Source organism: Nipponia nippon, unplaced genomic scaffold, assembly GCF_047370975.1.
Source record: "Nipponia nippon isolate SJK-2023a ecotype South Korea unplaced genomic scaffold, ASM4737097v1 scaffold_1, whole genome shotgun sequence".
Taxonomy (NCBI): domain Eukaryota; kingdom Metazoa; phylum Chordata; class Aves; order Pelecaniformes; family Threskiornithidae; genus Nipponia; species Nipponia nippon.
The window spans coordinates 109,558,941-109,571,731 of NW_028262290.1; the positions used below are offsets into that span (position 1 = coordinate 109,558,941).

Sequence of the window (12,791 nt, forward strand, 5' to 3'; positions counted from 1 at the left end):
TATGCCTTCTTCTGCTCTAGCTTGGGGAAGCCGCTGAACCAGAAGCACAATCATGCAGAGCGGGCAGAATTTAATCAAAGTGATTAAAATGACTGATTTAGATCAGTGAGCAGGAAAATGCTGGGTTTACTAATAGATTTATCTTCTTCTGCAATTGGATTTTTGGTTATTTTCCCCAAGAGAGGTTGATTCTACTCGATTGGTAACCAAAACGTATTAATTTTTAATTAACAACAACTTCTACACTAAAATTAGTCCCTTTTTTGCTATAAAGATATGTATGCTGCAAGTCTGCAAATTATTTAAGCAATTTTGTAGCTTAAGAAACAGGTTTTTATTTCATGTCAGAAATTGTGAAGGGCTGCTGTTTTTTTAAGATTATTTACCCATTTTCATTAAAAATCTGTATCAAAGTATTATCTGGCTATGGATGTAGTTAGTTATTTAGAAGTGTTAGCAGTGTTACTTAGAAGCAACAAATGCAGCATTTTTGGTAGCTGAATAAAGCCACATTAAACATGTTAGACAGTTAAAGAAGAAAAAGAAAGTTTAACCAAACACTAACAAACCACTTTTATACTGACTTTTTACAAAGCAAGCACTATCTGCAGTGAAGAAACCACCCTGACTTTTTACGGTCATTCTGTCTTTCCAGACTTCAGACTGGTAGAGCTCTCCTAGCTACGTTTTATTCAGAGATTGGAAGAGACTTTCTGCTTTTCTGATTCCCTGTTTCCCCAAATAATGAGTGGCCCTAGCTGGATTGTGCTAGCTCAATAAACCAAAATGAAGCAAACAGTCTTTGTACCTGCAGAATAATTAAGCTGGTTTCACGCTTGAAAGAATTCTGGGTGCACTCAGCTTAATATTTTATGCAGCAACTTCTGCAGAAAGCATGTATTACATGATTTTTTATGGATGTTCAATTTGAAGCTATTTTATTAGACTTTGTAAGCTTAGATCTCAATGAAAACATCATTTCAAATGTTTATTGTCAGAATATGTGTTCAGAAAATGACTTCAATTTCTTTTAAACATCTTCCTTTTCACACTTTGAAAATGCCAATATTTTTTATTTACTGTGTAATCAAGCAGGGGCTACCTTACCTTGGATGGGAATTAAACAATTAGACCCTACCCCTAGTTAACATCAAAAGAGTACTTGCCCAAATCATTCTCTCTCCAGCCCACACTAAAAATCCATTTCTGACATTTACTGAATCCCAGCTCTGTAATCCTGGGACAGGAACTGCAGTCCCAAACCAGCCGGGGTGTCACTAGAGGTTTGGCTTTTCCTGGCCCGCTCAATGTATTATCACAGAGAGGCTGTCAGCTCTATTGTCTTGGAAACACAACAAAGGCAGAGGTCATCTCTCAGATAGCTGGGCGTCAGGCATTAACACACACCTCCAAAATCCAGCCAGAGACAGATGAGCAGCCAGTGCGGGCTGTGCAGCGGAGACAGACTATAGCCTTTGCACAAATCCCTGCTTAACAAGCAGAACACAGGCTCCTGCGTTCTGCACCTGCTGTATTTTCCAAGGCAGAAAATAGGCTGAATTAACCTGATTTCTCAAGGTTAGTGTATTCGTGTCTTTTGAAAAAGGATGGGATAGCTCTCAGGAAAGGTGCAGACCTTTCCCATCCTTCAGCAAAATAAAGGTTGGGCAAATTAGAGCCGTAACACCACCACCATTACTGCTGGGCCATAACTTCGCTTGACGGAGAGTGGGCCAAATTCTCTACTGCTGTAACTCCACTGACGTCAATGGGGGAAGGTCAGCAGGAAATATGGCCCTGCCACCGAACGGAATACAGGGACGCTATGTAACTTTCCAGCTGGCGTAAATTATCCCAGAGCCATAAAGCTGACTGTCCCCCGAGGTCATTAAAAAGCTCAGGGTGACAAAACACTTACTGACCCATACAAATAATTAGCAGTGGGCTAAGAAAAGCAGGTACCTGTTAGCGGTGTAGAGCAGGAAAAAAAACAGAAATCCAGAAGTGGTTCTGTATCTAGCAAATATCATGCATAGCAGCTAAGGACTACCTAGGAGACAGGCCAGCCAGGGAAATGTTTAAGCCACCCGCTAGTTCCACCTGCTGGAATTAGTTCAAAATCTCACTCTATATAGACCTTTACAGCTACTTGTGTTACTGGCAAATTGCTAAGAGGGTAAACAGAGCTTGTATACAGAGTTCTCTCCTCTCACAACTGCATTTTAAAAGGAATTGGAAATGATGTTTTATTTAAAGAGAGAGGAAGATTGCTAAGACAAGATGCTAATCCCACGATAAACTGCGGTGGGCTTTGTAAGACTGGCTGACTAAATGCTTAACTAGACCCGCGGTGAAACTAACAGTTTAAATGACCCCTGATTATTCACTCCCCAAATAGCTAGTCCTTCAGGTCATTACTTTTAACTAAACATTTATCTAAAATTCTTAAAGAAGTAAGCATTCATGTTTGGTGTTTTTTTCTTTTTTGGGGTTGTTGGGGTTTTTTATGTTGTTGTAAGTGTTGTAGCAGTATAAGTGCAACAAAAAAGGGTAATTTATTACAAACGAAGACAGGCCAGAATATTTTCCCATGGGGTCTTATTTTCCCCTGCTCTCCCTAGTCTTCTCATCTGCCTCTTGTCATATGCCTATGAGGGGGTCATCTGCCTCAAAGGCAGAGCGTGCTATGTGGAAAAACAGGAAAACAGGAGTAAAGGGAAAGGAACAAATTGTTCCATCACCATTCCTACCTCCTAGGAAACATATAGAGCTTGGGCAACTTCTCTGTACCTTTTCATGTCAGACAATTCTCAAGTTACATCTATAGCATGCAGTAAACTGTAGTCATAAGTAACTTCAACCTATCTGAAAGGACATGACCTCCATGCGGATGGCCCAGAACGACCAAACCGGAGAGTTTCCAGCAAAATACACCACCAGACTTCGGACCAAGTTGAGTTCTCAATTCACAGTATGAAACACTGATGACTTACTTCATGGTCATATAATATTTAAAAATATACTATTTTATAGCAAGGCCATTAAAAATATACTATTTGACAGCAAGGCTATTTGTTATCATATAATAAAAGGGAGAACAAACTCATTATTATAAAATGCATCATCAAAAGAGTTTTCTGCAAAAAAGTCATAATGCAATGACTGGGAAAAATGACAAGTAATCCTGGTTGCTGGATTCTCACTCAGCCCAACACACTTATGCAACAAAAGCAAAAAGAGAAGAAATGGGAAACAGACTGTTGTCGTATCAGGAAAAATCGAGAAAACTTCAGGACTGCAGATTAGGCATTAGTCAAGAGCAAACTTTGCATGTTAGCCTTTCAGTAGTTTATTATACTTCTGCTCGAAATGTGTAATTTTTTCTTAACCTCCAGCTAGTGCTACATATTAGCACAAACATTATACTACTATAAGCTAAGTATTATAACTAGTGCATTACCTTTTCAAACAGTCATATATTTTCAACCTTTAAAGAAAGGTTAGCTTTCAATGTACAGCTAGAATGTCTGATGCTAAACAAAAAATACCCTGCGTCTGAACAATTTTTCAGAGTGCAAGAGAAGGGTCTTTCAATCTCAGGCATACTAAAATGCATTATGGGCCCATTCCTACATTCTGACCTAAGAGAAGAGCTTTTAAACCTCCTTGTGCTCTTCAGCAGACATTGTTTGGTGGTGGCTCTTTTTACCATTATTACTATAGGAAGCATTTTCAGGGCCGGTTCTCTTGTACACTTTCATGCCAGCATCCACCCATTCTGTTTCCGCAAGAGGAAGAGAGGATGCAGAACTCCTGCAGATGATACCTGAGGAGCCTGGCTCACCTGCTGCCATGGCCATTACTCACTTCTTGTTTGCCGTCTGAAAGTGAACAGTCATTCTGGAATAATTCTTATCCTTCTGCTTTTCTCTGGTGGCAGAGGTAACAGTGAGGTCTCCAAAGAGGTCAATCAGCCAAGTCAGTCGGGCAATTCCACTGAAAGCTGGGAATCCTGTTTTGTTTTCATCGAGGACGCTACCTGGCAATAGAAAGTCTTGAGAAATGGAAAGGAGAATAATGCCCTCCGCAGAGGAAAGGCTGAAGAAATTGCAGTGTTGCAGGCTTAGAGACCAGAGTGTAGAAAGGACATGAGCAGATGGAGGGACCGAGTAGGAAAGTCAATATGGTCAACCTTGAAATGGATCAGTTGGTGAGCTATGATAGAGAAGGCTGCACAAAGTACATATACAACAAACCCTCCAGGATGTGTTGAGGACATGAGGGTGTATGTGGATTCAACAAGGGAATGAAGTAAGGAGAAAACAGACTTCAAAACCTCTCCCAGCTCTTCTGGGGCCAAACACCAGTACGGAAGACTAAAGGTCCCCACTAGAAATTGGGACACTTCATCACAGCTCATCATCCTCTCTGAGACCAATATGAATGAGAAATTCATCACTATGACCAAAGTACAGAAGGGATGAAGAAGTGCTCTCTCCTCCATACAACAAGGCATGGGCTTGCATTCTTCACCGAATAGCAGAAAGAGATTAGCAAAGCAACAGCCCGTAGAAGACAACTGTTAAGGCAAAGGTGCTTTCCAGACAGTTCTGTAATTTCATGGAAATATCCAGAACTGATACCTGTGTCTCTAGTCCAGTTTATAGACAGACTCCCGTCTAAAAGGACTGAATGAAGCCTTGGAAGGACTGGTGTCCCTATGGAGCAGGCAGACAAATCCAGATGGACTTTGATTTCCTCACAGCCACTGACCTGTGAAATGCAATGTTCCCTTCACCAGGTCTTTCCCAGCCACCTCTTTTTTCAGCTGTTTGTACTCTTCAGTCAGAAGCTCAATGTGTTCCACATGGAGTACTTTACCTGCCATTAAAAAAAAAAAACAACAAAAAAAAAAACCACACACCAAAAATCAGGACAGAGTAAATAAAAGCTTTCTGTGTGAATCAAAGGCACGTCTAAGCAGTAAAGGCTTCACCAGCCACCACTGGGAGCTCACTTAGAAATGTTCTCATGCATGGCTGGCAAAAAAGATGTCAGAAAGAAAACTAAACGCAGGCCCTGTGCTGAGGCATCAATCTCGGTTAAGGATTTTCAGGAGACAACGAATATAGAGACTATAGGAACAGTAGCCACTATGTTTAACAGAAACTCTGTAATGAAACCCAATACCCAACTAAGGCTGAAACATGAGTCTTCAAAGTAAAAGATGGATTACTTCTTGGCCTCTTTCTCCTCACATTTCCTTGTTCTGCGTTTTTCCTCCCAGGGTAGTAGGAAAGAAAAAGGAGGGGAAAAAAATAGCATAATACTCAGACCCAGATTGTAACAATATGTTAAGGACCACCTCCCTCCATTGCAATTAATTGGGCTGCTTTGGAATAGAGGCTATCCAATACATGTTGAATGTGGCCCTCATTCAATATGTGTTTTTCTGGAAGGTTTCCAGGAGAGTCAATTTAGGCTGCTGACAGTAACTGCTGCTGCTTCAAGAGGCGAGGCATAAATTCTGCTCAATGGGAAGCCATTTGGTGAGCGACAAGGCAGTAAGTGGTGTTGGTACAGGGAAACAGCAAAGCAGAAATCCTATACCTCCGGTGTTTTAGGACAAAAGTCACAAAGGAAATTTTTAAGAAGCAGTGGTATAAATAGTGCAGCTTGTCCAAATGGTTTGCACTCCGCTCCTGCCCAGCACTGTTCTGTTCCTTGCAGCCCCACACATCCCCACTGGCCTCAGCTGAACTGCCAGCTTCTGACCCTTGGCACCGCAGGGGTGGGACCACACACCTTCCAGAAATAAAGAGATTTTGCTTAGAGACAAGCTCTCTCTCAGGCAGGGATGCCTTGCTGGCCTACAATAGCATGAGCAGCTGTGCGTGACCAGCACATCACAAATGCTAGAAGCTGGGAGAGCTGTTTCCAGTCTTATTTTCAGGGAGAGAGAGGACAGGGGAGTGCACAAGTCCAATGGCTGCACTCATTAAGTGCTTTACTATCACTGCGACTGGTTTCCTTCTCTAACCGCATTCTTAGTGGAAGAAGCAGATGCCAGTGCTTTTGTGAGGGCAAATGTACCTTACTCTTAGCCTTGACATTTGTGTGTTTATTTCCCCATTGGCACATGTCTTAAATCCTAGATTGACACATCTCTGAGACACGCATACTCCCTTGTATGTCATGATTAATAGTAGACTGGAGCCCTGCCTTTGAGTTTGATGCCTTTGGTGCTACCAAACAGGTAATACTGTTTACACCCTTGAGAACAAATGCCATTACCTTTCTGTTCAGCCATCTCCCAGAGCTCATGGGCCGCCTTAGCAGACAAAGCCATGGGGTATTCAACGAGGACGTGTTTCCCAGCTTCTAAAAACATTCTGAAAGGGATACAAGATCACTCTTCAAAATGTATATCATCGTAATCATCTCTCTCCACTGTGCAAGCTGCTTCTCATTCCCACAGTCAGCCCCATACGGAGAAATGCACAACATGGAGTAACAGAAATAAATGGCAAGTTTCCTAGCAAGGATGGTGTGGTGGCTACATCACACATTTGAATACCAGGAGAACTGGGTTTTAATTCTCCTTTTTCCACAGAATTCCCTCACTCATCTACAGCAAGTCACTAAAATGCGGCGGTGTTGAGCACTGCAATTTCTAACTTCCAGACACTTGAGTGGCTGGAGTGGGGCACTGGAGTGCCCTTCCTCTATATAATCTGTGAGGAAAGGCTTTGAATCCTGTTTCAAGCTGCCTGTCCATCAAACACAGGCCTAGAGGTATGCAATTGAAATTACTTGGAAAATGAATGCATCTTAAATCCTAGTCTCTTCCAGGGCTTATTGGGTGCTCTAGGGAACTCACTATCGTTCACTTCAGCCTTCTAGTCTGGCAGTCTCTCCTCCAGTGTCCACATCCTCTCCTGCAACAGCTTTACACAGCTCATCTATGCTTCTAAATTACAGGGGAGAGGGTGGGAAAAGGAAAAAACCAAACACCTCAAAATACCTGATGGTTTCTTCATGGCTTCTGTTCTCTGTGCTGATGAAGGCTGCATGGATCTCTTTGTTTCTTAGAGCATCTTCCAGGCTAATCTGCTTGGCCTCATTAATATTGCCAAAACTTCTCCTGTGTATTTAGCATAAATACAACCAGAGCATAACCATCACAGTCCATTCTTCCCAACTGCATGTTGTGCAGCAGCACTTAGAAATTGTTCCCATGGACCACTGTCTCACTGAGTTCAACCGGGGTGCAACAAAGGCAGCTTATAATCCAGGAAGGGCATGAGCACTTACAGACAGAAGTGGAGTGCACAAAAGACAAAAACAGGTGGGTCAGTGTGTAGGTGGTGGTATCAGTACAGAAACCATCCTGCTACTGAAGTGTAAAGTGCTTTTTGGTTTTCTTTTTTTGGTTTTGGTGGTTTGGTTTTTAATAAGCATCATTATGAAAGAGCCATTTTAAGAGTAACTTGAAAGAGAACAGTGCTCCTATGAGAGAACTTCTCCCCACCATGCTGGACAACATGAGCAAAAACACTTGAGTCGGCAGGGCCACATGCAACTACAAGTATGGACAAGCAGGAGAGGGACAAACCAGATGCTTGGCTATGACGGCTCATACCTTGCAACACACACACCATGTCAGTGCTAAAGGGAAGGCTCTCTTGGCCACCACCCTGAGCACATCTCCACCTGAAAATGAAACACAGACACTCGCCCCAAAAGCCCTTTGCATTAGTGAAGACTGGAGCAGACACCTTGACGGTGTTAGGATAGGCGACAGACGGCATGAGGGTAGGCTACAAGCAGGACCTGAAAGCAAAGACAGGTAATGTTTGTATGTGATTGGAACGCAAAGAGCAAGGCAACATATCCAAGCAAGCTGGCTGTGAACTGTGCCTTTCGACAGCACCGTGTCTCAACAGAAGTAGTGGAAACCCTGTCTTCAGTGTTGCTCAAGGCTAGCCACAGCACTAGCAAAGGCATCAGGGAACCAAGAGTGCATTTGGCAGGGAGATAAAATGGATGACCTAATGGGTCCTTTCAGTCTCAAACAACCCTGACTGCATGATTTAAATATAGCTGGAAAAATACATTCACAGTCTGAGATCCATACGTGTACCGCCTAACTATTTAAAACCTTTATGCTCTGCTGTTATGGGGCAGATGGTCTAGCAGGAATGCTCAGAGGGAGGTGTATGCGTAACATGGTCCTGCTAAATTTCCATGGCTCCAAGCTAGCAAGAAAAACCATAAAGTTGCTCTCTAAGAGGCAACCTTACAGTATGTACTAAATTATGAGATTTTCTTTAAAAACATCTACAGGTTCAGTATTTGGTTTGAAAAAAAATAAGATAGAATTTTAGGATGAAGTTGCAGCGTTAGGAGCTTTACAACATGTGTTTTTGTAAAAAAAGTTTTTAAAAACATGCTATGTTTTTTAAACATATCTAGAAATTTCATGCAGACATTAGCTCATTGGTGTTATTATTGTCTGTACCATCCTAAACCTACAGGAAATTTCAGTCAGATAGAATTGCATTTCTTTTTATCACACAGATGCTGCACCGAGAATGTCTCTCAGCTTTTTAGTCACTTCTGCAAGGTACCTCACTAAGGTAACCTATTTGTTCCTTCTCGCAAAGCTTTCTGTGCTCAGTTCCTAGCTGCCACTCAGAATGACAGGCATATTTGCATAAACTTTCCCTTTTCAGACAGCCATAATTATAAGAGAAATATAAAACTTTGGATATTCATCTCCTGCCCCCCTCAAGTAATAGTCCTCCACATGGAAAGGCATGCGCACCAGAAGAAAGGAACATTACAGTATCCATATTAAACATGCTAAGATGAAATTTCTAACCTGGATACAAATCCAAGGAGTTTCAGGTGCTCAGAAGGGCTGGAAGGCATCGGATTCATCAAGTCTCGGATCCGTGCTAAGCCAGCAATTCCAACTCCAACCACCACGGTCCCAAACATTTTGTTAATCTGACCAAAGGGAAAAAAAAAAGAAGCAACATTTTTTTTTCTTTTAGCAGGGAGAGGAGCAGCTGGGAGGGGCGGTGGGAGGATGAATTACTCTTGAGCCCTGCTTTCATACAGCCAAACCTTATTCAGATGTCAGCAACCAGCTAACAGAGATGTGATGCTACAGGCTACTGAGCTCACTCGCATCCCATTGAAATGTGGTCAAGCAGTTCAGCCCGTCACAGGAGTGGTCATGAGACTTGTATTTAACAGCTATTATATCACAGCTCCGGCACAAAGTTCTTCCTTTCCATGAATAGAAGGCAGACTTCAAAAGGGAGACATTCTTCTATTTATATCATCTCTTCCATGCTGGAAAGGTGCCAAAAGGTTCTGCAAACCCAGCAGAGCTTTATATAAACCCTGATGACTTCCTGAGCGTCTGCAGCACAGCATGCTCTGGGCTGCCGCACAGACATTCACAGTGCACAGCAGCATAGCCCGAATACTTTGGGACAGGAAGCAAAGAGCATCTTTTCTTCCCCCACATAACCACTGGCACGTCCTACAATGTCAAGATACAGCCAACCATCTGATAATTTGGTCGAGATGCTTGCTTAACATTTCCATACATGAAGAAAGCTCTGTCATCCCTTTAATGACAAGCAGGCATGTCCTCAAGATTTACATCTCCCAAAAGCACATTCCTGCCACAATTGCATCATGCGGAGGACGAGCCAGGTATTGCGCTCGCTGGCTGGGCTGCTGGGCCACTGGTAATAAATTCTTCTGTTGGTTTTATGATTCACCATTGATTTGCGGAAGCACTGGGCAACCGGTGTAACCTTTCAAACCTGCGCTGTTCCACCACTCTGAGGACTAGCACCACTTCATAAAGTAATTTTAAGATTTACAGGAAAAATGGTCTAAAACCAAGCCAAGTCAGCCCCTCTGCATTTTTTGCTCCTTCCATCCTACAACAGCATCCCTTCAAACTCTGTTTCTTCTGTTTCAGTGTTCTCCACCTTGCCGCTGCTGATCCCTTCACACTACTGAACTCTTTTTGATCACTTCCAGTACCTGGTTGCAGCCCTTCAAATCCTTCCGAGACTTAAATGGATAAATGGACAACCCCACTTCACTCCTCCTGTGCCTCTTGTCTGACAGGATCACAGTGCAGCAGCACAGCCGCAAGTGACTGTTCTGACAGTGCCAGAGGTTGACAGCTGCTAAGAAATTACATCAACTGGCACAAAGGAGGAAAGAAAAAAAAAAAAAAGCAAGCCCCTCTCCAATCACATGTCATGTCTGGATTTTGTTTTTGTATAAGCTCCTGCCTACGTATATATTCCTGTCAGTGCTGAACTCTGCTTACTTTATACATGCCAAGAGGGTACAAGGGTAAAACACACAGCAGCATGTTTAACATAAAAGAAGAAATAAGTGATATTGGAAGAGTTCTCTAGGGGGATTACAGTGACATGTCATTACCAAATATTTGAGGTATAACGCGATGACACTGCTTACCAGGGAAGAGAGTTGTATAGGGCTGAGAGAGGGGGGGAAAGGAGGGTAACATAACCACACAACCCATTTTCAGTTCCACCCACAGGCAGAGTCCTGGTCTGGGCTCTCAGTTACACTCGCTTTTCTCTATGGCCAAAGAGAAAAGAGACTGAGACTTGCAGAATGATCTTGGCTGGAAGGAGCCCCTGGAGATCACCCGATCCAAACCCCACTCAGCCACACCAGGGCCATGCTGATTTCTGACTGTCCCCATGGATGGGAATCTGGCAACCTCTCAGGGCCCCTGCTGCAGTGTTTGACCACCCTCACAGCAAGAACTTCTTACTATCTACTCCGTTTCCTGCATTGCCTTTTGCCATTTCACTGCAGATCTCCCAGAAAAGTGTGGCTCCAGCTCCTCTACATCCTCCCATCGGAAAGCTGTAGGCAGCAATAATATCCCCCTTTACCCTTCTTTTCTGGAGGCTGGACAAACCCAGTCCCCTAAGCCACTCTTTGTTCATCATCTGCTCCAGCCCCCTGCCCATCTTGGTGGCTCTCCACTGGACTCACTCCTGTACTTAACTTATTTCTCGGACCAGGGTACACAAAACTGGACGTAGCACTGCAGGTGTAGCCAGGTCCTGTTGGCTACACTCTTACTAATGCAGTCCAGGACACAGTTGGCCTTCTTTGCCAGAAGAACATGCTGCGGCCTGAGGTTCAACTTGTCCACCAGCATCTGCAGGGCACTTTCTGACTTTCCAGCCAGGCAGTCCCCAACCTCCACTGGTGCACAGGGTTATTCCACCCTGGACAAGGGACTCCACGTTTGCCTTTCCTGAACTTCATGATGTTCCTGTCTGCTGTTTCTCCAGCCTGCCCGGGCCCCTCTGGTGTATTGACCACTCCCCCCAGTTTGATTTAATCCACAGATTTGGTGAAGCTGCTCTCCATCCTATTGTCCAGGTCATTAATAAAGACATTTAACGGTATTTAAAATGAGTGCAATACTTGCCCTCTTCCAGTCACCAGGAACCTCCCCTGATCAGCAAGTGGCTTTGCCATGACATCAACCAAGTCCCTCAGCACCCTTGGATGCACCTTGCCTGGTGCCAGGGGCTGCTGTACATCCAATTAGCTCAAGAGCTATGTCACTGTCTTCCTCTACTGTGGGTAACACTACATTGCCACAGACTCTGTTAGCAGACTCAGAAACCTGGGAGGTCTGAAGACAAACCCTACAAGTGAAAGCCACGTAAAAAAAAGGCATCAAGTACCTTTAATTTCCTTCACCCTGGCCCCACTGAGCAGCAGACTCATATTTTCTCAGCCTGCTTTTTATTGCCAACGTACCCAGAGCCTGTGCTCTGGGGAGGTCGTCCCTGTAGATCAGCCTCAGGCCCTCTGCCCCCCAGCGCAGTCTCCCATAGGACCTTGCCAAGCAGAGCCATCAAAAAGCAAAAAACCTGCTCTTCTGAAGTGTATGGTTGTAATTCTTTAAAATTTAGATTCATAAAGGGCTCCAGTGTGAACGAGGACCAGGTCAGCAGAGGTTTAGAAGCAGTCCAGCTAGAAAGCAGCTGATCAGGGGCTTACTTTAAGTTCAGAAATTTCCAAGGTTACTGGAGTGTTAAGCTGTTAATATTTGCCTACTGCCTTTAGCAGGACTGGGAGTGGGAGTCGCACAGCAGACAAATTCCCCCGAAGCTCCTACAGTCATCTTGTTTCCAAGAACTGCTTTTTTTTTTTCTGGTGAGCTGCTGACCTCTGCCTCAATGAAGTGAAGAAGGTGGGGGAGCCGACTACCTTCTTCCACTGCTATGAACAAAGAACATCTCTCAGCAGATGCTCAGGTTGCTGAACATCAACATTTTTGCCTCTCCTTTGAAAAACTTTACTAGTTTCATCTGATGAACAACTTCTGACCTCCCCAAAAGTCACATTTAAGAGAAGCAAGATGATTTCAACCTAGGAACAAAACCTGTTACTATGCAACCTGTTGCCATAGCAACCAGCCATTCGGTCCAGGTCAAGGGTTTGCAGGCTAATACGATATCCACAAAGAAAGAGACAGCTCCTAAATGTACATTATACAACCTCCGCTTATGCACGTAGCTAAGGGAAAAATCACTACGTCTGCATCCCTGCTGCTGCTTTTTATTACCCTCATTTTGCTCACAAAACAAATCCTGGAGCTGCTCAGGGAGAAAAGCAAATTAGATGTTTTTTGGAACTGTCATGAACCACGTAAGAGCAGAATAGAGAATACTCATCTGAGAGTCCAGATGAAT

General features: G+C 43.6%; 1 protein-coding gene across 11 annotated transcripts in view; it reads right to left on the minus strand.

The window, feature by feature from the left end:
• The window catches only part of BLVRA (biliverdin reductase A), a 54,173-nt gene that overhangs the window by 16,699 nt on the left and 24,683 nt on the right, over positions 1-12,791 (minus strand). For 9 of the 11 annotated variants that reach the window (XM_087766543.1, XM_087766592.1, XM_087766586.1 and 6 more), the window contains 5 exons: positions 8,885-9,012; positions 7,025-7,144; positions 6,295-6,392; positions 4,774-4,881; positions 3,868-4,054 (listed from right to left, as the gene is read on the minus strand). In XM_087766543.1, coding sequence (XP_087622669.1) covers positions 3,868-4,054; positions 4,774-4,881; positions 6,295-6,392; positions 7,025-7,144; positions 8,885-9,003 — 632 coding nt within the window. In that variant the 5' untranslated portion in view covers positions 9,004-9,012. Of the gene's footprint in view, positions 1-3,867; positions 4,055-4,773; positions 4,882-6,294; positions 6,393-7,024; positions 7,145-8,884; positions 9,013-9,132; positions 9,385-12,791 lie in introns of all 11 variants that reach the window. The other 2 variants (XM_087766563.1, XM_087766531.1) reach the window with 2 other exon arrangements.